The sequence below is a fragment of the Erpetoichthys calabaricus genome, chromosome 3 (assembly GCF_900747795.2).
Source record: "Erpetoichthys calabaricus chromosome 3, fErpCal1.3, whole genome shotgun sequence".
Taxonomy (NCBI): domain Eukaryota; kingdom Metazoa; phylum Chordata; class Cladistia; order Polypteriformes; family Polypteridae; genus Erpetoichthys; species Erpetoichthys calabaricus.
The window spans coordinates 13,238,331-13,265,785 of NC_041396.2; the positions used below are offsets into that span (position 1 = coordinate 13,238,331).

The 27,455-nt window shown below is 43.2% G+C and overlaps 1 protein-coding gene across 3 annotated transcripts in view; it reads right to left on the reverse strand.

Annotated features, from left to right (window-relative positions):
* Positions 1 to 1,716: 1,716 nt before the first annotated feature.
* Positions 1,717 to 27,455, reverse strand: part of rp1l1b (rp1 like 1b) — an 84,381-nt gene continuing 58,642 nt past the window's right edge. For all 3 annotated transcript variants that reach the window (XM_051924394.1, XM_051924395.1, XM_051924396.1), the window contains exons 3-5: positions 24,332 to 24,506; positions 2,861 to 8,457; positions 1,717 to 2,692 (exon numbers count right to left, since the gene is read on the reverse strand). In XM_051924394.1, the coding sequence (XP_051780354.1) occupies positions 1,931 to 2,692; positions 2,861 to 8,457; positions 24,332 to 24,506 (6,534 nt within the window). In that variant the 3' untranslated portion in view covers positions 1,717 to 1,930. The remainder of the gene's footprint in view (positions 2,693 to 2,860; positions 8,458 to 24,331; positions 24,507 to 27,455) is intronic.

A 27,455-nucleotide genomic window follows, 5' to 3' on the forward strand; every position in this document is an offset into this window, starting at 1 on the left:
GGATTATGTTGGACCCTCCCCATGACCCTGTTTTCGGATTCAGCGGGTTGGAAAATGGATAGATGGATGTTGGACCCTTTTGTAGTCACTTTGGATAAATATATCTGGCAAGCAAATAAATGTAAATGTTGTCCCATACGGCTGGGGACCCTACCCAGCCGGGACACCTGGATGGTCCCCGAGATGGACAATGCCTCCCCTGGGCCACGAGAGGGCAGCCGCCCGGGTCTGCTTGTGGGCCACTGGAACGGAGCTGGGTCGCTCACCCCTACGGGAGGACGTGGCCACCGCCAGGGGGCACCCAGACAGTTATGAAATCTTGAATGGCACCAAGAAATCCCAGGGGCACCCGGAGTGCTTCCAGGTGCTCTCCTGACACTTCCGCCACACCAGGAAGTGTCGTCAGGTGGAGCACCTGGAGCTCATCCGGGTCATTATTAAAGGGGCCGCCTCCCTCCAGTAGACGAGCCGTAGTTGGGAGGAAGGAGACGGAGCTTGTGAGGAGGGGAGTGGAGGTCAGAAGAAGAGAAAGAAGAAGAGAAAGAGAAAGAGAGAAAGGAAGAGAGTTGTTGGAGGAAGGCATTGTGGTGCTCAGTGGAAATAAAGAAGTGTGTTTTAGACATTCTGGTGTCTGTCTGTCTGTGTCCGGGGGTATGCTTTCCACAATGTTAATGAGAACATAAATAAAATATATTATTATTACCATCATCATCATTATTATTATTAATGGAACATGCCAGAGTGTGATAAGGAAGATGAAAGAATAGGAAACGTGGCTGGCATTCATGACAAGGACCTGCCTACATGAAGAAAACTAAAGTATGAATGACTCTCTTGGCACCGACTGAAATACCTCATACCTCTACTGTTGACGCCCCTTGCCCCACCCCTTGATGCCGATTGGTCTTTTGATTTAATTCACTTTTGGCACAGGCATCATATGGTTGCAGAAAGAAAAGCAGTGTGCTTAACCGAAACTTACTTCATTCATTTTTTTAATTAATGACACCAAAACTGTTGGTTTACAGGTCGATCTCCACCCCTGTCCTCACCTATGGTCATGAGCTGCGGGTAATGACCAAAAGAATATGGGACCACAAGTGCAAACGGCAGAAATGAGATTTCTTGGAAGGGTGGCTGGGCTGACGCTCCATTACAGGGTGAGAAGCTCAGCGATTCAGGTGAGTAGAGTCACTGCTCCTCAGGATGGAGAGGAACCAGTTGAGGTGGTTTGGGCAGGTCATAAGGGCATAAGCTACCCGTGGAGCTTCTTCTGGCATGTCCCACTGGGTTGAAGCTCTGCAGCAGACCATGCTGGAAGGTTTATCTCCCTCGGTTGTCTTGGGAAAGCTCTGGGAATTCCCCAGAAGGAGCTGGGCTACCCTGCTTGACTTGTTACCACTCCAACCCTCACCAGAAAAATCAGTTTCAGAAAATGAGAGGAGATAATGACGCCAGACAATTGTGCCCACAATAAATGCATGACAGGAGAATACATTGCATTATTTTACATACTGGACTGCATTTCATTTTGGCATTGATAATCCTCCTTAAATATGGCTCTCATCATCCTAGGGATCGCAGTCATCATAAAGAGCCTCTGCAAGAAACGTATGGGTTTAGGTGCATGATGAAGTTTATTGTCACACATGAGGGTGAACTTGGTGGCTTTCCAATCCATTGCCTCCATAAGCAGCTAACTGTTACAACAGGAACGGTTTCAGATGTTAAGCAGTCCCTTTTATTGACGTGTCCCTCATTCCAAGAGGTTCCTTTAATTATCTAGCCTGGTTCATGTTGAACGTCTTAATTGTCTTTTAACTTCCCCAGCACCAGAAAAAAATATATTACATTTTATAATACACATTTTAAAATAAAGTGCTTACCAGAATAACATAATTGAATAGCTAATAGTTAGTTCTTTTCTTTATTAAAAATCTAAATCATCTTGGTCAATGTGACTTTCCTTTGGCTTCTTGGACTGGCTGGTTGATTCACCCATTAGATGGGTTTCTACATCACTTCTCACTGTTGTGTGCTCATGATGACCGTCAGGGCTGGCGGAACCAGACCCCGGTCCATCTTCCTCAGAAGACGTCTGAGGGTACATTTGCATTGGACGAGTGGCTGCAGAGCTCATGTCGTTCTTCTGCTCCTCCATCCCTACATCGATGGACTTTTCTATAGATCCCTGGAGTGATTCAATGGAGGATCTGCTTATCTGCTTTGCTTGGCCTTTCCCTACAAGAGTGAACTGCTGGATTTTCTTGAGTTTTTCACCATTGTCTTCAATTTCTGCCACTGTGTCATCTTCCCCACTGCTAGTCTCCACCTGTTTGTCATTCTGAGGTGTGCTGCTATCTCCGTTCACATTCTCGGATAATTCTTCATTCCGTTGTTGGTCACCAGTCTCAGTGTTATTTTGTTCCGATGCCACCAGTTCATCTTCTTGAATGGCCTCTTGTTTTTCTTGTTCTTCTTCAATGGCATCATTCACCACAGCAGTGTCAGATGTATCTTCGTGTTCCTCATTTTGCTCTAATTCTTCAACAGCTTTTTCTTTCTCATCCTCCTCTGCTTTGACACCTTCTGCTTCCTGACTACCTGGAGTCACCTGGTCTTGTATGCTTTTGCAGATTTCCTCCTCACTCGGTTCTTTGTCATCTTTATCTGCTTCATCTTCATCGAGCACCTCATCTAATTCTTCAACAGCTTCTTCTCCATCTTGTTTCTCGTCTTCCTCTTCTTTGACACCTTCTGCTTCGTGACTACCTGGAGTCACCTGGTCTTCTGTGCTTTTGCAATTTTCCTCCTCACTCAGTTCTTTGTCATGTTTATCTGCTTCCTCTTCATCAAGCACCTCATCTTCATTTTCATCCGTCTCATCTTTCTTTGCATCGTCGTCATTTTCCTGTTTAGACTGTTTATCTCTGGAAGAGTGATGGTCATCTGCTTCGTCCATATCACTTCCATCACGCTCTTTTTCATCATTTTCATCATCAGAGGCCTGATCTCCTTTACTTTCACATTTGCTGCCTTCATCCTTAGATTCCCCATCTTCATTTTCAACTTCTCCTTCCTCAGTCTCAGCAGCCTGGTTTTCCTCATCACTGTCCATTTTACTTTGGTCTTGAATTTCAGCTCCTTCTTCAGCACCCACTTCACCATCAGCCTCTTCTTCATTGTCTTTCTCTTCTGCTTCTACTTCATTTTCAACTTTGGTTTCCTTCTTTTCAACCTCTTCTTCGGCCTCACAATCATCCTGTTTGTCCTCAGACTTATTCTCCTCCAGTTGTTGATCCTCATCATTCTGGTTCGTAGTTTCTTCGTCATTTTCATCTTTCATTTCTTCTTCTCCTTCGTTTACCTCAGCCTCTTGGTCATGTTGAGCGCTTTCTTCTTGAGGTTCATCTCCTACCTCAGACTCAGTGCATTTCCCTTCTTCTTGATCCTCAACGTCATCTTTCTTTTCTTCAGCCCCAGTGTTTGTTTCATTCTCATCTTCACCACACACTTCATCTGGAGTTGCTTCTTCATTTTCCTCGTTGTTCTGAGGCTCAGCTGTCTCACCCTGAACTTCGTCTTCGTCATTTGCCATTTCTGCTTTGTTCTCAGCAGCACCTTCAGTGTTCCCTTCTTCATCCACAAGCTCTTCATTTTCTGGGTGAATATCATCCTCATAAGTTTCTTTATTTTCGTTATCCATAGCGCCAGAGGAACAAGTCTCTTTTGCATCCTCTGACACATCTGTCGGCTGCACCACTTCTTCACATTTGTTCTTCTGTAGAATTTCTCTTAAGTCAAACTCCTTCTGTATCGGAACTTTTGCCATGGCCATGACTTTTATAGGCCTGGCCACCATTTTCTTCTTCATGCACGTGTCACAAGGACAATATTCTTCATCACTGCGTTGTTCACTAAATTCAGTCCCACTCAGCGTGTAAATCTCAGATTCATCCACGGTCCGCTTGCTCATGATCTTGAGACGTCGGCGCCTTCGCTCCGTTTGTGCGGTTGATTGTCTAGTGGCAGAATTTCCTGGAGGTCGAGGTGTTCTGCCCACCCGGCCTCGTATCTTCTTCAGTTCCTTTTCGATGCTTGCCTGGATCCGTTTGTGAACATCTTCTTTCAGCTCCTTTATCATTTCATCCAGCTGTGGGTTGTTGTCCAAGTTCCACCTCAGTTTAAATTCTGCCATCGCACTTACGTAATGGGTCATGAACTGTTTCTCTAGTTTCTTCAGCAAATTCAGCACCCAAACTGGATCAGGATCTAGAGATTTTTTGTCGGTTTTTCCCATGGCTTCCTTCTCACTCGTGGCACTCACTGGAGTCAATGTGTTCCTTACAGAATCCTCCTCCAGAACTTCTACTACATTTTTCTGTGCAGATTCTGCTGTGACCTCACTTTCTTCTATAATATTGCTGCAGTCTTCCGCGTCTTTCTGGAGAGTATTTTCTGTAGCACCCTTCTCCGGTACACTCACTCCTTCATTCTGTTTTCCTTCATTATCCTCTTCTGAACCAATGCCTTCACTTTCGTGACTCCACCGAACTCGACTTGCTATATCCGGAGTAGCAGAATTAGACAGTTTTCCGTTGAAGTAGGATCTCGATGTCGACAACTGAGATTGCTGCTCGTCTTCATTCTGCTCATTTTCCTCCAATAATTGATGCAGTGAATCATGTCTTGCATTTGGCTCGGATAAACACTCCTTGTCTTCTGCAACCATGTGCGGTAAAACTCTTTTATCGGAATGACTCCCATCAACACCACCCGTGACGCTACTTTTTCCTGACCCACCAGAACCACTGCCAACATCCACTCCGGATGAAGACCTAGGGTTGAATTCATCATCTGTAGAGTGATGGTCTTTAAATGTTTTTTCCTGAGCTGGCTGCTGATTGTATTCTGCAGAATCGTTGAGCCAGAGGGACTGCAAAATGCTCATGATTTCAGCATATTTCGTACCATTTTCGTTGTTGTCTGCAGCTTCGCCGTCTAAGATCTGAAGACTTGCTAGACATTCGAGTAACTGTCCAGCCGAGTGACTGAGCTTTCTTCCATAACTTGGTGAAACCTCAGGTAAGCTACTGCATCTGTCCAGTTTACTTCCTCGGTTGGGGTTCAGTAAGATCTTCATTACCTGAACTGATAAATGGTGACGATATTCCAAATTATTTTTAGGGGATGGACATTGTCTGGAATGAAAGTCATAAACCGGTTCTGGTTGTACTTCTGCGCATTCTTCTAAATGGTTTTCAATAATACCAGTTTCATCCTCCTTGTCCCTCTTCACATCAATATCAGGTTCATCCCCAGGTTTATCCACTGCTTCATTCTCTGCCTGTTCTTCATTGGGATTACCAGTGGTAGAAGTCAGATCTGAAAGGAGTAGGACGTCTTTGGGGGTAGCTTCGTCGTGATAGTTCTGGACATTCAGTGCCTCGCAGTCTTCATGAAAATCATCACCCAGATCACACAAAGAGGTGTCTGCTGGGATCTTGCTTAGCCATTCATGAACAACTTCGGTTGGGGTGGCATTAGGTAGAGCAGAGGGAACCAACTCCGTGACATCTGCCATTTCTGCACTTGACTTGAACTCTTCTTCTCCTCCTTCTCCCTTCTTTCTCGATGGGCTGTGTTTTTTCCTTCTCGACTTCCGTCCTTGGCAGCTTTTACTTTCACTTTCCACCTTGATGCATTTCTCTGAGACCTGGGCTTTGGTGTTGGCGGAGTCACCGTCATTCTTGTTCTCTAGTTCCGCGGCCAATGGAGAGTCTGTGCAAACGCTGCCTTTTGATGAAACGAGCATTATAACTGGCCTCACATTTTTGCCATGGGGTTTTCCTTTCGGCGGACAAGGAGAATGCACACTTTTCGAAGACAGGGACATAGTGGATGATGCCAAACTCGAACCTTTCTTGGCAAGCTGCAGATGGCATTTTGACTTTTTCTTATTTGATTGGGTCGATTTTGACACAACGGAACTTGGACTGTCGTCATCGCATTTCAGGTCAGGTTGCTTCACCTCACTGGTTTTGACAGGGAGATAGGAAGATTCACTTGAAATCCTGCTGTGTGATCGACAGTCGTCTTCTGCTGTATTCTGATCTTTAGCATTTGCTGCTGACTTGCTTGATAAACTTGATATTGGTCGAGAGCTGGAACTTGATTCTCTGCCATTGGCCGTTTGCAGGTTTTGCTGCTGGCCAATCTCTGAATGGCTTTTTGATCCGTTTTGGGAGTGCCCCTCACTGTCTTCTTCAGGGTCTGCTGCTAATTCCTCTTTGCCTTCACTCAAAGAACACGGCTCTGTGTGTGTCGTATCTGACGCCTTGGCTGCGGTGTCATCTTTGACTTCACAAGAACTCAAAGAAATATGGGATACTCTGCTTGCTGAACGTGATGCCTCGTGACCCTTGCCGTCCATTTTGCAGACTGACTTGCGGCATACACTTGACACGGTGGACTCCACCTCATCCCTGCGTGAGGAACTGTTTGGAGTTTTCCTTCTAACTTGGTTGCTGTCAAGCTTTTCTTCAGCGTCGTCCTCCTTCCCTTCTGAAGCAGATGAACATGTTGAGGCTTTGCCTCCATTTTCACTGTTGCTTTTTGATTTGCGTTCTGAGCTCCCTGACACATCACTTGGTGTTTGCTTGTTGTTTTCCTCTGTTTCTTCTATCACCTCTTTGGCCGTCTCCACCTCTGATCCATCCTGACCCTCTTGTGCTGTGCCATTTTTCCTGCTGGATTTTTTTGATTTGTGTGAACTTCGTGTGCTTTTAGATGTTGAACTTACTGCTCTCTCTTCACTGTCCTCTTCAGCTACTCCTGTATCCACAACAATGGGAACTTCCGATGTAGAAGATTCTTGTGTGGTTAGTCTTTCAGACCCACTGTGCCTCTTGGAAATTTTGGATTGGCTAGAAGCTTTGGTACTTTTAGACATATTACTTACTGGTCTTTCATCTGTGTCTTCATCCAGAACTTCTCTCATACATTTACCATCAGGTAGATTGGATGTGGATGAGCCAGGTGTACTTATGCGTTCGGATCCATTACATTCAATCCTGTTAGATTTTTTGGAACCTTTGGTACTTTTAGACATTATACTAGAAGGCCTTTCATCGCTGTCTTCCTCCACCACCCCTGCTTGATTCTGACCATCAGGTACCTCTGAAACTGGTGAGGCCACTCCGTCGGAATCATTCACTGGCAACATCTTCGATTTCTTTGTAGAAGCTGAGATGGGGGTCTGTGCTGATTGACATTCTGTATCTTCACGACATGAATGATGGGAAAGGCCTGAGACAACAGATAAAGCGTCTTCAGAATGATCCTCAACTCTCTTTCTGTGCCTCGCCTTGCTCGAATGAGAGGAGCAGATCGAAGATTTGCTGTCTGGTCTTGGAGACAAATGCTGCATTGGAGACAATGGTTTCTGATTAGAACAGCTTGACTCCATGTCATTTTCATCATGGTCTTCTTTCTGACATGGTGTAGAGGAAGGGCTCCCACTTGGTTCCCTTCCTTGATCATCTTCGAGGCTAACTTTGTCCTTTGAAGTTAGTGAAGATACATCATTTGGATGTTTTTCATCATCATCTGACCCAAGAGCGCTGTTCCCATTTTCCCCAACACTGGAACATGACATGCTATGGCTGTGTGTTAATGATACTCGACCTTCAGACTTTCCTAACTTCTGCGATGTCGTTGAGCAGGAGCCACTGTGACCACTACACCGGCTCATTGTACAATATTCTGCCCCGGATTCTCCATTTTGGACAGTCTCTGTGTAAGAGGTAGTGTGTTGTACTACCTGCTCAGCATACACTTCACTCGACACTGTGTCAGCGGACGACTTTGTGCGTAAAATTCTCCTGTGTGATGAGGCGCTCGAACTGGATGATCGAATCTGCCTTACCACGCTTGTATCTTCCCGATGAACTGATGTTGAGTGGGCCGGATTCTTCCAGATGTCATACTCCCGACAATGATTACAGCAGTTTTGATGGATATTTGCCGAATAAGCATAGTCATCATCACAAGGGTGGAAAGATTCCGTTTCAGAACAAGTCCCCTGAGTTCCCTGTCGTTCAGTATGGTCTAGCTCTGTGCCTTCCTCTTTTGGGATATAGGGATCTGGATTCCTCAAAGAAGACTTTCTGATTTGTGTTGACCACTGGAGGGTTTCGTCATTCTGGAGACGAAAACGGACCTTCATCTCCACCGAAAGGCTCCCGTCTTTGTTTACCAGCACCCTTTTTTCTATATCATCATTAATCAAAGGCTCCTTAGCATGTGGACAAGTCTCTGCATGTAAAGGGTACCCTGAAGACACGTTGAGTCCGTTTGGAATAGACTTTTCCGACGACAAAGAAAACCTCATCGACCTGTTGCAAGAATCCGATCTTGGGTGGATGATGCTTTTCTTGGTTTCAAGTCCAAAATTGGCTGGATTATGGGACGCATGAAAGAAAACAGAAAAAGAAAACACTCAGATTAGAGAAGAAAAGCATTTACCATAATGTGATATTTGTCGCAGAACAGGATTAACAAAGCCACACAAACATCGAGATTGCTTTGCAAAATATGGAACTCCACTGCAGCAGTAATAGTAACTAACTAGCAAGTTAATGAAATGATGACGAGAGAGAGAAGAACATCACACGTTACAGCAGCGGTTCTCAAACTGTGGGGCGCGAATGTTGCCATATGTGATGTAATTTCGCTATTTGTAGGAAAATTGTAAACTTGTAGTGGTGTATCGGCAGCAAAAAGTATAGGAATAAATTTTATTAGGATTTCAAAAAAACATTAGGGGTCGCGATTAAAACTGTTATGAAAACTCGGGTCGCAAATATAGTAATCCCTCCTCCATCGCGGGGGTTGCGTTCCAGAACCACCTGCGAAAGAGGAAAATCCGCGAAGTAGAAACCATATGTTTATATGGTCATTTTTATATACTTTAAGTCAGGCATGTCAAACTCGCGGCCCCCGGGCCACATGCGGCCCGCAACAGAAATCTGTGCGGCCCGCATGACAGATCCTAGTTAGCACTGAACTTGTACAAAATGATTACTATTGTTTGTGATTGAATCATTCTGCATCTTCGGTGTTACTTATTGACTTTTCTTACTTCTGCCTTCTGACAAAAGCGTGTTTTCCCATGGCATTACGGTACCGGAAACGTCATCTGCTAGTATAGGCACGAGCCTTGGCCAAAATTAATGAGCCGCAGCGTCACAACTGAAGTGCTAGGCTGCAACAGGGGTGGCCTTAGGCATGTGCTAACTGTGCACCTGCACAGTGCCGCCAAATCCCAGAGGCCGCCACGCAAATATATATTGAATATAAAACAGAAAGAGAACATAACGACACAGCTGACGGCAATGTGGCCGAAAAACATTCTGTTTCTTGTTAATTAGTACGCTGTATTTGCAAATGTCGCTAGAGTCGGAGCAGTAAGCTATATGTAGTATTATAATGTTTTGCCATAATGAGAATATCATGGGCCACCACTTGGTTTTCAAGTTACGGACACGCGTTTATAGAAGTGTGTCATGAGCATGAGGCGGCTATGCAGTGTCCGCAACGCTTTCATAAGATACCATATTGACATTGCCAGACGAAGGGGCCGCCGATTCTTTCTCTGCCCAGGGCCGCCACGAGCCTAGAGCCGCCCCTGGCAGGCTACACTACTGGCTGGGCTGCTGAGACTGACCACTGGGCAGAACTGACCATCACGAGTAGTAATAGCTCGCATATTTTCACGTTTTTTGCTCTAGTTTCATGTAATTTTGTGATAGTATTATAACGAACAGTTAGTGCAGACTACAGCTGAAGATCTGAAGTGGACGCGAGAAGTTGGTGAGTTGTTTATTAACATATTTTTGTGATTTTGAGTTTGCATAATTATTGTAGGTTAGGTGGCTTTTTGCATATCGGCTTATTTTACAATATAAACTTTGAAGTAAACTTAGTAAAGTAAAATTTGATTTTTGGAGGATTTGTTTTCCAACTTGAATTACTGAGCAATGAATTCAGTGAGCATTTTCGTGATTTCAGTTCACACAAACAGGGCATCGCGCTGTTCTCTTACAACGTTGAGAATGCGCCTGAGAATATCCAAATAGAGTTGATTGAAGTGCAGTCAGATTCTATTCTGAAGGCAAAATACAACGAAGTTGGTGTGCCAGGCTTACCTGCCACCCTCGTATGTGCAGATCCGTAAGTTGGCATCGATAGTACTGTCTATGTTCGGAAACACTTACCTTTGTGAGCAATTGTTTTTGTAAATGAAAGCTACCAAAACCCCACATCGCTCAAGACTTACCGTCGAGCACCTTTCATCCCTCATAAAAGTTGCAGCTGCACAAGATTTCAAGCCTGATATTGACGAACTGGTTACTAACAAGAGATGCCAAGTGTCGGGACAAAAGAAATAAATCTCACACTGTAAGGCTCCTATATAAGCAATGAATATAATATAATGAATATCAATCATCAAGACACTATATAAAAGCAGTCGGGATTGTCCTTCCGTCCCGTGAGTGCAAAGCGTAGCGGTATTCCGCTTATCACAGACTTACTACTTGCGGCTTGCGGTACGAAGCGACGCAATGTGAGCAGAGTTCTGGTGCTCCCATCGTTCCTTTGCTTTTCTGCGCGATGCGCTAGAAAAATAGACAAAATTATGTCTCTGGAAATAATTAATGTTGATGGAGTGCAAATGCCTCACCGCGTAGTAAATATCAGGGGAGATGGTGCTTGCTTATTCTCATCTATAGCTTATTTAGTGCATGAAACTCCGTCTTTAGCGGTACAGATTCGGGCTGACATTGTACGACATGTTTTAAGTAATTGGTCAATGTGTCAGCCATTTACAATGATGCCGTCAGGAATCTCTTATACAAATGAGCTTCAGTATCTCACTGAAATGTCAAAGTCTCAAACTTATGGTACCATTTCTGAGCTAATGGCAGCGGGAGAGTTGTTCCCCAATGAGTTTCAAGTATATTATTACGGAGTCCTACACTCCAAGTTTGGACAGGCACTCGAGGGGATAAAAAAAATGTAGGTTTTCGGGAGAAGTTATGAATGGGCACTTTGATGTTCTCATTCCCTACACTTACATGCCTGATGTACACATGGAGCGCACACAAATTGAGGATAAAAGTCGGTCGCCTTAAAAGGAGGGTGAGCCTAGTAATATAATAAGGACCTAGCTAAGAGGTTAAGACTCTAATTCTACACTGTTGTATGGAGACTGCATGGAAATAAATTGCTTTTCTTTAAACTTTAAAGTATAAGTGTTACATTTTTTTAAAGTTTTCAGTATTGGAAAGAATGCTACAGTAACTTAGTATAATAGTATTTGTTACAGTACAGCCCGCTGACACACATATGGCTGTCGAAGCGGCCCACCAATGGTAGTGAGTTTGACATGCCTGCTTTAAGTCCTTATAAACTCTCCCACATGGTTTATAAATATTCCCTGTACAGTTATACAGCATAAACCCTTTATATTCTCTTAGTTATTAGGCAAGATTTGTTGAAATTATGTATGTAAACACAGTTTATATACTACTCACAAACATACGTATTGTATATCATTGAGGAGTTTTATTTAATACGTAATACAGTTTTAAACATATTGTAATTGAGGAGGTAATATAAAAATAAAAATCTATAATGTAAAAGCTGTACATAAAACCAAAATGTTATTTTAAAGATACTGTAGAGCGTCTCCGATATCACATTTGTCACAGCCATTACGATAGACAGGCCACCGGCAATAAATACCTACAATGCAAGGAAAATTGTATAAAATTTACCTTTTCAGCAATTGTTAGCACCTTCTGTTGGCGCTTCGGCACGGCCCCAGAAGCAGTAGCAGGAGAAGATCGCTTTGTAGACATAATGAAGAGCTTGACTACAGTACGCACAAAGAAACACATTGATGCTGAATGAGATGAGATGAGATGAGATGCCGGCTTTAAGCAAAATCGAATTCTGCGCTCCCTGTTGCTGAGTCAGTCAGCACCCAGGAGCTTAACCGTGTGTTCTGATTGGGTAGCTTCTCAGTCATCCGCCAATAGCGTCCCTTGTTTGAATTCAAATGGGCAAATGAACTGAGGAAGCACACGTACTGTAGACCGCAGACATCCGTGAAGCAGTGAAAAATCCGCGATATATATTCACATATGCTTACATATAAAATCCGTGATAGTGTGAAGCCGTGAAAGTCGAAGCGCGATATAGAGAGGGATTACTGTACATAAAGGTTGAGAAATGCTGCGTTACAGTAAGAAAGCAGTAGTGATAAGTAGTGACTTGTGAAAGAACTCGATATTAGAGTAGTCACATGATTAGTCTGGGATGTTATTATTGTCATTTACTGTACAACAGCATGAATATTTACAATGCAAAGTGTAATGTGAAAAGGTTAACAGAACATATTGGATAATAAGGAAAATGCAGGGCACATGTAAGTCAATATATGTGAAATGTGGCCATCAGGTAATGGAGTATACCGACGTCTATAATAATTGTCGGAAAACGCAATTTATTGCATAAACGTTATGGTCAGCGAAAATATTCCCCTGTGTGTAACCTGCAAGTACCTGAACATTTAACCCGGGTTTTGAGGTAACTCTGGAAAATGTAGTGTACAACTGGCCATGGGTAAAAAGAGGGCCTGACAAATCAACTCCGACGTTATTAAACGTTTGTCGTTGTGACTTGGTGGTAGTCATACAATATGCTAAACGAACAGGGAATTGCCTACGCCGTTGTTTTGAGTTCTCAGTGTTATGGAATTCCAATAGTTTTCCGTTATAATGTTTCTTGTTGTTTGGCAGTTAGCCGCTGCTCTTCAGAAAGGTTGTTTGTGTGATTCGTTTTTTGTTCACTATCTACGTCTGAGACTTGCTGCCTTCGATCTTTGCATAATGTCTCTCTGTGGCTTGTCATACGCCGTCTTTGTTGTTGTAAGGCATCTCGCCTGTGCTGGTTAGTCTGACGTGATGTCGATGTTTCGGCTTCTCTGCGTTGGTGTGAGTATGTAGGCCGGCGAGATCATTTCTGCTGAACGCTGCTATGCTGTATGTGCCTTTTCATTTTATCGGGAGGGTTACGTAGAAGTGAAGGAAAAGGAGGTGTAAAATGGTAGTGTCATAATGCACTTTTGGTCAGTAACAAAGTATGCACCGAATAAACAGTCAAATACCACAGTCGATAATTGGTCACATTGAAGAATTGAAGACTTGAAGTTAAGCCTAATACCAAAACTCAGGAACACGGACTCATCGCTGTTGCTGTGGAGGGATACAGTAGTTGTGGCAACTCTTGTTTATTTTGAGCACGGACGCACACAAGCAAAATAATATAAGAATAGGGTTGTTATTGTCCTGGGTGCAGAGCACAGTGAGATTTTTCCTTGCATGTGTTCATCAACATACAACACATCACCACACTCTGGCACCATGATTAGTCATTAGTGAGAAATGCCTTGTATCTTGAATGTTGTGTTCTTTAAGTCAGCATCGTAAAGACATGAGTGTAATTACAAAGAGAGAAGTCGGAGTCAGAGGTTTTGTGTACTTTCTCCACAGCCTGGTTCAGAGTACAGTGAATTTCTTCCTTTCATGTGCTCATCAACGTGCAACATATCATCACACAACATGGTTGGTGAGTATAACTGTCTTCCCTTAAAATCTCTGTCTTCCTTACCTGAAAAACTTCAGAGTGAATGTGTAGTAGTTTTTGTCTTGTGTTGTGGAGTCAGGGTCAGAATCAGAAGCAATTATTGGGTTACTGGAGTCTGTAAAAATGTCCCAACGCTAATTAAATATAAATTGTAATGTAACGGTGTCAAAATTTTGCATCAACGGTGATGAAATGCCTTGTATCTTGAACGTTGTGTTCTTTAAGTCAACATAGTGAATGCATGAGTGTAATTACAAATACAGGAGTTGGAGTCAGAGTGGGAGTTGGTGCTACCATAAATCAACGAGTCCGATTTAGACTCAAAGGTTTTGTATACTGACTCCTACAGCTCAGGTTTAGGGTAGAGTGAAATTCTTCCTTGTTTGGAATAATCAAAATACAACACATCACCACACTCCAGCACCATGGTTAGTGAGTATGACTACCTTCTCTTAAAATCTCTGTCATCCTCACCTGAAAAATCTCAGAACATATGTGTAGAAGTTTTGTCTTGTGTAGGGAGCAGGGATATGGAGTCACAGTAGTGGAGTCAGAGTTGGGAGTTGGAAGTAATTATTGAGATACTGGAGTCAAAGTCAGAGTTGCTAAAAATGTCCCGACTCCAACTAAACGTAAATTGTAATATAATATGTCAAAATTTTACATTGGCAGTGATGAAATGACTTGTACCATGCATGTTATGTGCTTTAAGTCAGCATCGTAAAGACATGAGTGTAATTACAAAGAGAGGAGTCGGAGTCAGAAGTTTTGTGTACCTTCTCCACAGCCCTGGTTCAGAGTACAGTAAATTTCTTCCTTTCATGTGCTCATCAACGTGCAACATATCACCACACAACATGGTTGGTGAGTATAACTGTCTTCCCTTAAAATCTCTGTCATCCTTACCTGAATATCTTCAGTGCGAATGTGTAGTGGTTTTGTCTTGTGCTGTGGAGTGAGAGTCGTAGTCAGAAGCAATTATTGGCTTACTGGAGTCAATGTTGGACTCTGTAAAAATGTCCCAACGCTAACTAAATATAAATTGTAATGTAATGGTGTCAATGTTTCGTATTGACAGTGATGAAATGCCTTGTATCTTGAACATTGTGTTCTTTAAGTCAACATAGTAAATGCATGAGTCTAATTACAAATAGGGGAGTAGGAGTCAGAGTGGGAGTCAGAGTCAGAGTTGGTGGTACCATAAATCGAGGAGTCGGAGTCGGAGGTTTTGTGTACCGACTCCAACAGCCCAGGTTCAGAGTAGAGTGAAAGTCTTCCTTTCATGGGCTCATCAACGCACAACATATCACCACAGAACATGGTTGGTGAGTATAACTGTCTTGCCTTAAAACCTCTGTCATCCTTACCTGAAAAACTTCAGAGCGAATGTGTAATAGTTTTGTCTTGTGTTGTGGAGTCAGAGTCGGAGTCTGTAGCAATTATTGGGTTACCATCGTCGATGTCGGACTCTGTAAAAACGTACCAACTCTAACTAAATATAAATTGTAATATAGTCAGTCATTCAGTCATTGTCCAACCCACTATATCCTAACACAGTGTCATGGGGGCCTGTTGGAGCCAACGTGTCAAAATTTCACATCGACATTGATGAAATGCCTTGTATCTTGAACGTTGTGTTCTTTAAGTCAACAAAGTAAATGCATGAGTGTAATTACAAATAGAGGAGTAGGAGTCACAGTCAGAGTCGGAGTTGGTGGTACCATACATCGAGGAGTCGGAGTCAAAGGTTTTGTGTACCTTCTCCATAGCCCTGGTTCATAGTAGCGTGAAATTATTCCTTGCATGGAATAATCAAAACACAACACATCACCACACTCCAGCACCATGGTTAGTGAGTATGACTGCCTTCTCTTAAAATCTCTGTCATCCTCACCTGAAAAATCTCAGAACATATGTGTAGATGTTTTGTCTTGTGTAGGGAACAGGGATATGGAGTCAGAGTTGGGAGTTGGAAGTAATTATTGAGATACTGGAATCAAAGTCAGAGTTGCTAAAAACGTCCTGACTCCAACAAAACGTAAATTGTAATATAATATGTCAAAATTTCACATTGGTGGTGATGAAATGACTTGCACCATGCATGTTATGTGCTTTAAGTCAGCATAGTAAAGACATGAGTGTAATTACAAAGAGAGGAGTCGGAGTCAGAGGTTTTGTGTACCTTCTCCACAGCCTGGTTCAGAGTACAGTGAAAGTCTTCCTTTCATGTGCTCATCAACACACAACATATCACCACACAACATGGTTGGTGAGTATAACTGTCTTCCCTTAAAATTTCTGTCATCCTTACCTGAAAATGTTCAGTGTGAATGTGTAGTAGTTTTGTCTTGTGCTGTGGAGTCAGAGTCTGAGTCAGAATCAGAAGCAATTACTGGGTTACTGGAGTCAATGTCGGACTACACACATTGCTAAACTTGGCAACACAATCTCAAGAGCAAAGGAGTAAAAGTGCTGACGTGCATCACGTGCTCCAATTACTTTTTAAAATAATGAGTAAACTAGCGCAATTCTTAATGAAGTTAAAATGCCTGCGTTATTATTATTCCAGCAGGGTTGCTTGTAAGTCAGTCCTTTGTCGGGCTCAGTCACGCAGCTAATCAGAAAAGAGTTTGCTGTGCGCATTTCGGCAACAGAAACCTATAAACAAAGCATCAGTTTGACTAAATATTTTTTATAAAATACAAGAGAATGATCACAGGCATCACGCTTATTTTCAGATGTATGATGGTGTTTGACTCTTTTTTTTGTGCAGTTTATTATCGGAGCATTTTGTTTTGACAGCACCCCGACCTCTCGCTTCGTTTAGTTTGATGCCCACCCTCTAATGTGACACCTCATCAAATGCTTTCTGAAAGTCAGTCAGTCATTTTCTAAACCACATAGTTCTGAACAGGGTCACGGAGGTCTGCTGGAGCCTATCCCAGCTAGCATAGGGCGCAAGGCAGAAACAGATCCTTAAAAACATTATAAATATTGCATACAGAAAAGTACTTAGTTGTGTAGTACTTTAATACATTCAGTTAACCAATGACACTACATATCATTTTGCTGCTTGCTCATAGAATTCCAACCTATTGGTAAAGCACAACCTCTATTGTTTGAACCCACGCTGACCGTTCAGTAAAACTCCTATTCTGGCAATGTGTTTACCTTTAATAATTCCTTCCATTAATTTACTGTACCTGTATGCATTTAATTATCATTTTTTATCATGGCTCCGCAGTCCATACTAACCCCTAAATTCTCTTCTGTTCTTTTTTTGTTTTTCTGTAGTGGCGATCTGCGCCACCACCACCTGATCAGGGCACCATGCAGTCCCTACATTGATGGATTGAAGTCCAGATGTCCACATGACCATCATTGTATAATTCTTCTACGCCTGAAAACCCGGAGGACTGATTGAGATCATTGATGTTAGGTAGAATGCCCAGTGGGGGGCTGGGTGGTCTTGTGGCTTTGGAACCCCTGCAGATTTTATTTTGTTTTTTCTGTCCTCCCGGCCATCGGACCTTATTTTATTTTTGTTACTTAGCATTGCCTAATCTTATTTTTATGTTCTCCTTTCTTCATCTTGTAAAGCACTTTGAGCTTCATCATTTTTATGAAAACGTGCTATAGAAGTAAATGTTGCTGTTGTTGAAAGTGGTAGTGACTGGCCACCGCTGCAGACCCTCTAACGGTTGAAAAAGATCCATGAAGTTTGGTAACCACTTGATGTCCTCTCCTCCTGGTTATGCTAAATCCATTCAAAATGGTTTTAGATGTACTGCTAACCAAAAAACAAAAGAGTGTACTTGGACAAAAACACGATCAGAAGACATTAAAGATGACACTCATCTTGTTTACACTGTAGTTAGAAAGCGATGCTCCCACTGAATGTGCCACTGGGTGGTTCTATTTCTCTCTCAGGCAAAGGAACATGTCAATACAGTAATCCCTCGCTATATCGCGCTTCGACTTTCGCGACTTCACTCTATCGCAGATTTTATATGTAAGCATAGTTAAAGACCGTATTTACTTGTGTACCACGTGCCCTCATGTAAGACACGCACCCTAATTTTTACAAAGAAAATCGCGAAAAATTTTTTTGCTCCGTGTACGACACGCATTGTGATTGTATAGGAAGCGTTTAGGGCACTTTTTCCTCGAAATGCCCTTCTGTTTTTGTTGCATGACGAAAGTTTTTCTTTCTTCCATTACATGAGCGAGTGAGAGAGAGAGTGTGCGATCCGAGCGAGAGAGAGAGAGAGAGAGAGAGAGAGAGGACACGCGCGTGCGTATGTGCGAGTGAGAGAGAGAGAGAGAGAGAGCACACGAGCAAGAGAGAGAGCGAGCAAGAGAGCCCAAGCAGAAGAAGTAAACATTACAGAAAAAAATTTCCTTGTGTATGACGCGCACCTGATTTTCTAATGCTAATTTTTGGGAAAAAATGTGCGCGTGGTGCACGGGTAAATACAGTATATATTGTGGATTTTTCACAAATTTGTGGGTTTCAGTGGATAATGGGTCTTTTTATTTCTGGTACATGCTTCCTCAGTTGGTTTGCCCAGTTGATTTCATAGAAGGGACGCTATTGGCGGATGGCTGAGAAGCTACCCAATCAGAGCACATACTACGTATTAAATAAAACTCCTCAAATATATTGTGAGCAGGGGGGCTGTTCGCACCCCTAAAGGATACGGACACTTCTCAAAAAATGCTGAGAGACTACCTTCACTTTGCTCCCTTCCTTGCTGGGCTTACTTGCGACTGCTTTGTTGCGCGATATGCTTCTGGCACGGTGCTTCACATGCTTAAAAGCCCAAACAGCACCTATTGATTTTTGATTGTTTGCTTTTTTCTGTCTCTCTCTCTGACATTCTCTGCTCCTGATGCGCACTCCTTTGAAGAGGAAGATATGCTTGCATTCTTTTAATTTTGAGACGGAACCGTCATCTCTGTCTTGTCATGGAGCACAGTTTAAACTTTTGAAAAACAGACAAATGTTTGTTTGCAGTGTTTGAATAACGTTCCTGTCTCTCTACAACCTCCTGTGTTTCTGTGCAAATCTGTGACCCAAGCGTAACCAATGCAACCCCCACGATCGAGGAGGGATCACTGTATTACATTTAAAACACAGCAGATGAAGAGACAATAGGCACTCATTTTTGGGACTGGGGTGAGAAGTTAAAAGGCAAATTTCCTGGATAATCCCGTTACTGATTATTGTCTTGGCTGTCTACAGGATATCGGTATTTGCTGTCTTGCAAAAGAATCACCGCTTTGAAGTTTTAACTGGTTAAATATACAAACAATACAAAACTGTGATAAAAGAACTGCTCCTTCTTTGGAAAATGTTTGTATTACCTGACTTGGAAATGAACATGTCTGACAATATTGGTTTCTAATCAGCATATGTGTACTGTGATAGACGGCCGGCAGCTCATCCGGCCAACACAACCAGAATGCTAGATGGCATCTCCCCTGCAACATGGAGGTGCCTTGGATTCCCGCAGGGCACCATGGGAGATGGAGTTTGGCTTCACAGCACTGCTGGGTGCTGTGGATGCCGCCATGTGACGCTGCAGGGAGACGCAGGGATTTTTATTTTCCCTATAGCCCGGAAGTACTCCCTAGTCATGGGGACGGAAGAACAGAAGTACTTCCGGGCTCAAGAAAAGATACAAGTCTTCATCTGACCCGGAAATGCTATTAAATCACATGGACAGAAGGACAGGAGCACTTCCAGGTCAAGAACTATATAAAGGACTATGGGAGACCCAGCAAGCCATGCCGGAGTTGGGAAGGGAGTGTGACAGAGCTGCTGGGAGGAGAGGAGGAATATTATTGTATTTGTGATTATAGATTTATTGTTTATGGTGGTAGAGGTGCTTTGGGGCACTGTAAAGAAGAAAATTAAATTACTTCTTGGTGCTTTTAAACCTGTGTTGGCATTTGTCTGTTGGGTTTCATGAGGCAACAGCGTCCTCAAGCGTCCACTTATTGACAGTACTCATTGATAGTTGGTAACAGTACATTTTGTTAACTTGTGTTTGCACTATTTGTTAAACCCAGGAAAAATGGATGTGCTATTGTTTAATCCATCGTCCTGTTGATCTAGGCAGGGACTGAAGGACATTTAAACTTCAGGGCAGGAGAAGGCAGGGAGAGGGACGGTCCACTAAGAAAGCTGCCAAGACACTGGCACAGAGCACAGGGGCTCGTAGGCAGACAAGGACTCGTGGCTGGTGCGAGGTGAGGCACAAGGATGGCAACACTTACCCCCAGGGAGGAAGAGACCGCTCCACAAAGAGATGGTTGTGGGTCCAGCGAGAGAGGGAAGCCGCATGAAAGGACCGAGCAAAGCTGGCGGATGAGAAGTGAGGCGTGCCGAGGTCACAGCAACACAAGGAGCCCAGAGTGGAAAGAAAAGAACGACGAAGAGACTCTGACAAGGGAGTCAATGATCTGACAAAACCTCTGTTGGGAAACGAGTGACCGGTGAACAGAGTGCATCCGTGGACAGTTGGACGATTAATTGTTGGGGTAACACAGTGCACAAATTGGACTCTGCACCACCTAAGGTTGTATCCTCCACTTCATGTCTTTAATGGACTTTTAGAGTGTGGACTGTGTGTTTTCCTTTATAAATAAAGGAATTTCATTCCTGATAGTGTTAGATTTTGTTTGTTATGTTCATTTATCTTTTTAATGTACTTTATATTGTCTTGTGTAATAAAAGTTAGTGTTGCTTTTCCTGAAATTACTGCTGTGTCTTTCATTGTGTGTTTACTCACCGCCCAGTTTAAAGAAACCTGTGTGCTATTATCGGTACAGTAATCCCTCGCTATATCGCGCTCTATCGCAGATTTTATATGTAAGCATATCTAAATATATATCGTGGATTTCTGCAGACAATGGGTCTTCTTACTTCTGGTCCATGCTTCCTCAGTTGGTTTGCCCAGTTGATTTCATACAAGGAACGCTATTGGCGGTTGGCTGAGAAGCTACCCAATCAGAGCATGCGGTTAAGTTCCTGGGTGCTGATTGGCTCAGCAATGGAGAGCAGCATTCGATTCCACTTTGCGTTAGCCAGAATCTCGTCTCGCTCATTCAGCATCAACGTGTTTCGCTGTTGGTGAGTTCCCATAATTAATTTTCTACGTACTTAGTACATGTATGTGAATTTCCCATTGGGATTAATAAAGTATCTATCTATCTATCTATCTATCTATCTATCTATGTACGTACGTTTAGTGTCACTGTACAAACATTTTATACAATTTTTCTTGCATTGTACGCATTTATTGCTGGTGGCCTGTCTATCGTAATGGCTGTAACATATGTGATATTGGAGACACTCGATATTTTTAAAATAACGTTTAGGTTTTATTTATATTTACATGTTGTAGATTTTTCATTTATTTTTATATTACCAAATCAATAAACTAAATTTTTCTTAATAATAATAATAATAGTAATACGAGTAATAAATTATGTTCCGAATGAACTGTACCATTTTACAACTGGCAACAATTGGCGGTGTTACCAGCCGAAATCAGCTGAGAATGTAAACATTACCAGAATGCAAATGGCGCATGACTGCAGTGTTCGTATTTTAGAAATATGATGCTAATACTAAAGGAATAATCATAATATATCTAATATAACTGGGTAAGTAAGTAAAATGAGTGCATTACTGTATATATAGTAAATAAAAAATTATTTTTGTTAAAATATGTATTATTGCAATGTGTTTAAAACTGTATTACATATTAAATAAAATTCCTCGCGGCACGGTGGCACAGTGGGTAGCGCTGCTGCATCGCAGTTGGGAGATCTGGGGACCTGGGTTCGCTTCCCGGGTCCTCCCTGCGTGGAGTTTGCATGTTCTCCCCGTGTCTGCGTGGGTTTCCTCCGGGCGCTCCGGTTTCCTCCCACAGTCCAAAGACATGCAGGTTAGGTGGATTGGCGATTCTAAATTGGCCCTAGTGTGTGCTTGGTGTGTGGGTGTGTGTGTCCTGCGGTGGGTTGGCACCCTGCCTGGGATTGGTTCCTGCCTTGTGCCCTGTGTTGGCTGGGATTGGCTCCAGCAGAACCCCGTGACCCTGTGTTCGGATTCAGCGGGTTGGAAAATGGATGGATGGATAAAATTCCTCAATGATATACAATATGTATGTTTGTGCGTGGTATATAAACAGTGTGTTTATATACATAATTTCAATGAATCTTACCTAAAATCGAAGAGAATATAACAGGTTTATGCTGACTGTGTGGGAAATGTTTATAAGAGTGTGAGAGAGTTTATCAGGGCTTAAAATATATAAAAATAACCATATAAGCAAATGGTTTTTACTTCACGGATTTTCACCTTTCGTGGGGGGTTCTGGAACGCAACTCCCGCGATCGAGGAAGGATCACTCTAAATTTCAAGAGCTTCCAGTCTCTTAATTAAACTGGGTGGTGTAGTCGGATATTTTAACAGTGTCTAGATTAGATTACCTGTCACACATGTTTCTGCTAAACATTTGAGTTTCTCACTATTCTTATTACCACTTCTGTGTGTATACAGTAGAGGGGTCTCCAGCAGGTCGCTCGAGCAGCTACTGGTAGATCGCCACCCCTTTCCAAGTAGCTCACCAAAGGGTTAATGAATCCTACATACAGTAAATTTGAAAACTCGATTAGTCAAATTAGGGGTGGGCGATCTTTCCAAAAAATCATATCATGATCTTTTTAACACAAAATCACGATCCACAATCTGAATTGCAATCTATCTTTTCAATGTGGCATACACTTAAGAGAATATCCGGACTCAAACTCATCAAGACCTAAGGAACACTTTATTTTAAATATCAAACAAAGTTGAATTCAATTGTTCTCTCATTCACTAGCTAAGTGGAGTTAAGGACCACACCCCGAAGCTAGCGAGTGAGTGAGTGAGGTCGGCCCGCTGTGTGTTTCTCGGATTCGCACTAATAAATCAAAACCGTAAGCGAACTATGATACATAGTGAAATGAGAGAAGACGCAAAATCAACCGGAATGTTCAAGTAAATTATAGAAAAAGCCTGATCTAAATCCATGAAGTAGTTAAAAGAGGACAGACATACAGACAGAGAGACGTTGGAACAGTACAGAGTAATGGGGATTGTGGAAGAGAGGTGAAGAAGAGAGTGTAGGCAGGGTGGAGTGAGTGGAGATCTGCTCTAGAGACGAGAGGAATGAAGGTCAGTAGGACCACCAAGACAGAAAACGTGTGTGAATGAGAGGGAGGTCAGTGGAATGGTGAGGATGCAGGGAGTAGAGTTGGTGAAGGTGGGTGAGTTTAAATACTTGGGATCAACAGTACAGAGTAATGGGGATTGTGGAAGAGAAGTGAAGAAGAGAGTGCAGGCAGGGTGGAGAGGGTGGAGAAGAGTGTCAGGAGTGATTTGTGACAGACGAGTATCAGCAAGAGTGAAAGGGAAGGTCTGCAGGATGGTAGTGAGACCAGCTGTGTTATATGGGCTGGAGACGGTGGCACTGACCAGAAAGCAGGAGACAGAGCTGGAGGTGGCAGAGTTAAAGATGCTAAGATTTGCATTGGGTGTGATGAGGATGGACACGATTAGAAATGAGGACATTAGAGGGTCAGCTCAGGTTAGGAGACAAAGTCAGAAAGGCGAGATTGCGTTGGTTTTGGACATGTGCAGAGGAGAGATGCTGTGTATATTGGGAGAAGGATGCTAAGGATAAAGCTGACAGGGAAGAGGAGAAGAGGAAGGCGTAAGAGAACGTTTATGGATGTGGTGAGAGAGGACATGCAGGTGATGGGTGTGACAGAACAAGATAACAAGGAGAGGAAGAGATGGAAGAAGATGATCTGCTGTGGCAACCCCTAACAGTAGCAGCCGAAGGAAGAAGGAGATATTAGTAAACCTTCAAAATAATGTGAAGTTAAAGTCTCAACAGCATTTCTGGAGCGTAGTAGTGCCAGATAATTATAAGAATCTTCACCAAGCAGCTCTGAAAACGTCTGCTTTGTTTGGGTCTCCACACCTCTGTGAGTCTGACGTGAATGTCATGAAATCAAAGTTCAGAACAAGACGGACAGACGAACATTTAAATGACTCCATAAGAGTGAACTTCAGTGGCTCCACTCCACCATTTACCTGTCTCTCTTGTTGACTCCATGCAGTGCCAGTCATCGGACTAACTCAACTAACACATCACACATGTGAATAAAGTGACACAGTGACATGTGACAAAATGACAAATGAAGAAGTCAAATCTGTGGATTTAGAATTGCATTGTTTTGTTTTGACAGCATTCGTGTTTTAATTCAATAGTGCGAGATACACTAGAAAATGCATACAGACATACAGAATACACTTGCAGGTGAACTCAATATTTTTTGTGATGTTTTAATGCAAGATGTGAGTTTTGGACACCGACATTTTGTAAATGTTCAGGCAAAACACACGTATTCAGTTTTGTTTGGCTTGAAATAAGCTATGAGAATAAACGTTACAAAACAGGAGTATCTCTCGGTCATCTTCATTTTGTAAAAGTAGCTGTCAGGGGAAAAAAAAGGTTGGAGACCCCTGCTATAGTACATCTGGGGGGGGGGCACCTACCCGTCTTTACGCTCTCGTGGGAGTCGCTGCAGATGCTCGTTCGGGATCGTCCCAGCCCTGGGAATTTCTCCTCTGAATTTTTCCTCAGGCTTTCCGATAGAAGAAGTCTGAAGGGCTCCCGGCCAACGCACACCAGCACGCTGGGACACTGAATGAGTGCCTGGGTGCTGTCAATCTGGAACAGAGCAAAAATTTGTGTTAGAAAGGAAAGCTGGTCAATGCTTTACGGTACCTGATGTGGCTATACAGGACCGGTGTTTGAGAAACTCGGTGTATGAATTATTGACATGTCTGAAAGGCTTCAGTCTATCTGGAAAAAGCACCTGTCCATCTCAGACACACACACACACACACACACACACACACAAGATTTAAAATTACCAGTCAACCTGACAGGCACAACTTTGGGGATTTGGGAAGATAGCCCCAGTACTCAGAGAACATCCCACATTTAAACTTAATGTCTAGGAGCAGGATATAAGAACATAAGAAATTTGACAAATGAGAGGAGACCATTCAGTCCATCGAGCTTAGCTAATATCTAAAGTGTCCCAATAACTCATCCAGATACAACTTAAAGCAGGGGTCCCCACCTCCGGTCCTGGTGGGCCGCAGTGGCTGCAGGTTTTCATTCAAACCCTTTTCTTAATGAGCGTCCTGTTTTTACTGCTAATTAACGTCTTTTGAATTCATTTTAATTGATTTGCTCTTGAAGGCTCAGACCCCTTAATTGTTTCTTTTTCCTTAATTAGCTGGAAAACAATAATGAGATATAAAATGAGCCAAGGGCGGCACGGTGGCGCAGTGGGTAGCGCTGCTGCCTCGCAGTTGGGACACCTGGGGACCTGGGTTCGCTTCCCAGGTCCTCCCTGCGTGGAGTTTGCATGTTCTCCCCGTGTCTGCGTGGGTTTCCTTCCACAGTCCAAAGACATGCAGGTTAGGTGGATTGGCGATTCTAAATTGGCCCTAGTGTGTGCTTGTTGTGTGGGTGTGTTTGTGTGTGTCCTGCGGTGGGTTGGCACCCTGCCCAGGTTCCTGCCTTGTGCCCTGTGTTGGCTGGGATTGGCTCCAGCAGACCCTCGTGACCCTGTCTTTGGATTCAGCGGGTTGGAAAATGGAAGGATGGATGGAAAATGAGCCAAAACAACTGGTGTCCATCATACAATATCTGAAAATAAAGAAAGATGAAGGTCTCAGGAACGTTGTTGATCTGTTCAGGTCCCCAAAACATTTTAACAGTGCTCTTAGAAAAGAGAAAATCGATAATTTCGGACAGAGTCCGCCTTAGGGGAGTTGGGGGCTGACGTTACATCAAACGCTGTTACCACCGGTATGTGTGGACTGTATAAACTTGTGAGTGAAGTTAACATACACCAGACTTTCTCATTACTGTATTCAGCTAAATTTTTGCAAGATAACACACGGACTTTATCAAAATATAACGGGAGAGTATAACTTGACAAATTTGCTCGAACGGGACACGCGGACCCCACTTGCCACCCCCAAACGCTGCTCTTGATTTTGGAAATGTCTGCTATTGCACAAAGAGAGCAGCAACAAGTCATTGAATTAAAGAACGAGTTTGATTAGCGACAAGAATCAGTGTTTAACTAATCAACTGGTTGGAGTGAAATTGGTTGGAGTTTGAGGCCCTGACTTGGTTGGTCTTCTTTTGGCCCCCTCACTTCACATTTCATTTCTGTTTAAGGAAAGAAATGAAGCAATTCAGAGGAACGAGGAAGAAGTTCCGTGGAACAAATCTTAAAAAACAAGTCAATTAAAATTAATGGAGAAGCAGCAAAAACAGGTCAAGTCAAGTTGAGGAGCATGCACTGGTACAATGCGTTGCTGCACACACTACACGGCGAAACAACTCGGGATCCCGGTTGGCAAACCCCCCAGGCAGACACGCGGTCCAGTCCAACCCTCTGGAAATGATCCCTCTACAGTATCTGCCGCAGCCAGGTGTTACGTGGGTGACCCCTTGGCCTGGTCCAGCCATTTGGGTCCCCAACAATGAGGATCTTATGAACTGGATCACCCTCTGGGAAACGTGCCACTTGGCCGTAGTGCCATAACTGACGCTCCCTCACAATGCAGGTCATGTGCCTCATTCGGGACTCCATGAGCAACACAAAGTCAAACCAGCGGTATCCAAGGATTTTCCAGAGAGACACAGTACCAAAGGAGTCCAGTCTTCGTCTCAGGTCACTGGATAGCGTCCATGTCTCACAACCATATAGCAAGACAGGAAGCACCAGGACTCTAAAGACCTTCGTCCTTTTGTAGAAATATCGGGAGAGCCACACACCCCTTTCTAGAGACCTCATGACCCTCCCATGCTCTCCCAATCCATCTACTGACTTCATAGTCACCAGAGTAACATGAATGTCACTGCCGAGGTAAGTAAACCTCTCAATGAGGTCGACACTCTCTCCTCAAACTGACACACTGCTGACGGCCGTGCCTAAGAGGTCATTAAAGGCCTGGCTGTTGGTTTTTATCAGGACACTCACAATCCCAGACACTCAGACTTCTTGCTCAGTCTCTCAAGAGCACCAATGAGATCGTCCATTAACTCTGCGAAGATGATAACAACATCGTCAGCAAAGTCAAGATCTGTGAATCTTTCTTCACCAACAGATGCCCCACAGCCGCTGGACCCCACGACCCTGCCCAACACACCCAGTCCATACAAGCATTGAACAGAGTCACTGATTAAGAAAAGGGTTAGAATGAAAACCTGTAGCCTCTGCGACACCCCAGGACCGGAGTTTGAGATCTCTGTTTTAAAGTCTACAAGCAAGTAGCCACTTACAAAAGAAAATCACGCAAGTGTAAGGAATGAAAAGCACAGCAGCTTCATATACACAGCAGCTTAGCAGAAAGAAGAAGAGCTCCTCGCGTGTTCACATCTCAATGTTCTTCTACAAAAAGGATGTCTGAACATGGTGTGGCCCTAATGGCTAAAAGCACACACTCTGAGGATACTTGTTACATCTCCACTGTTGAATATTAAAACGATTTGGATGATATCGCTCCGTTTATCCGTACAAAGCTTGTTAATCCGACTCAACTAATGTCTCCAAAATAACATCAAGTCAAGTTCTGACGGTCGCCAACG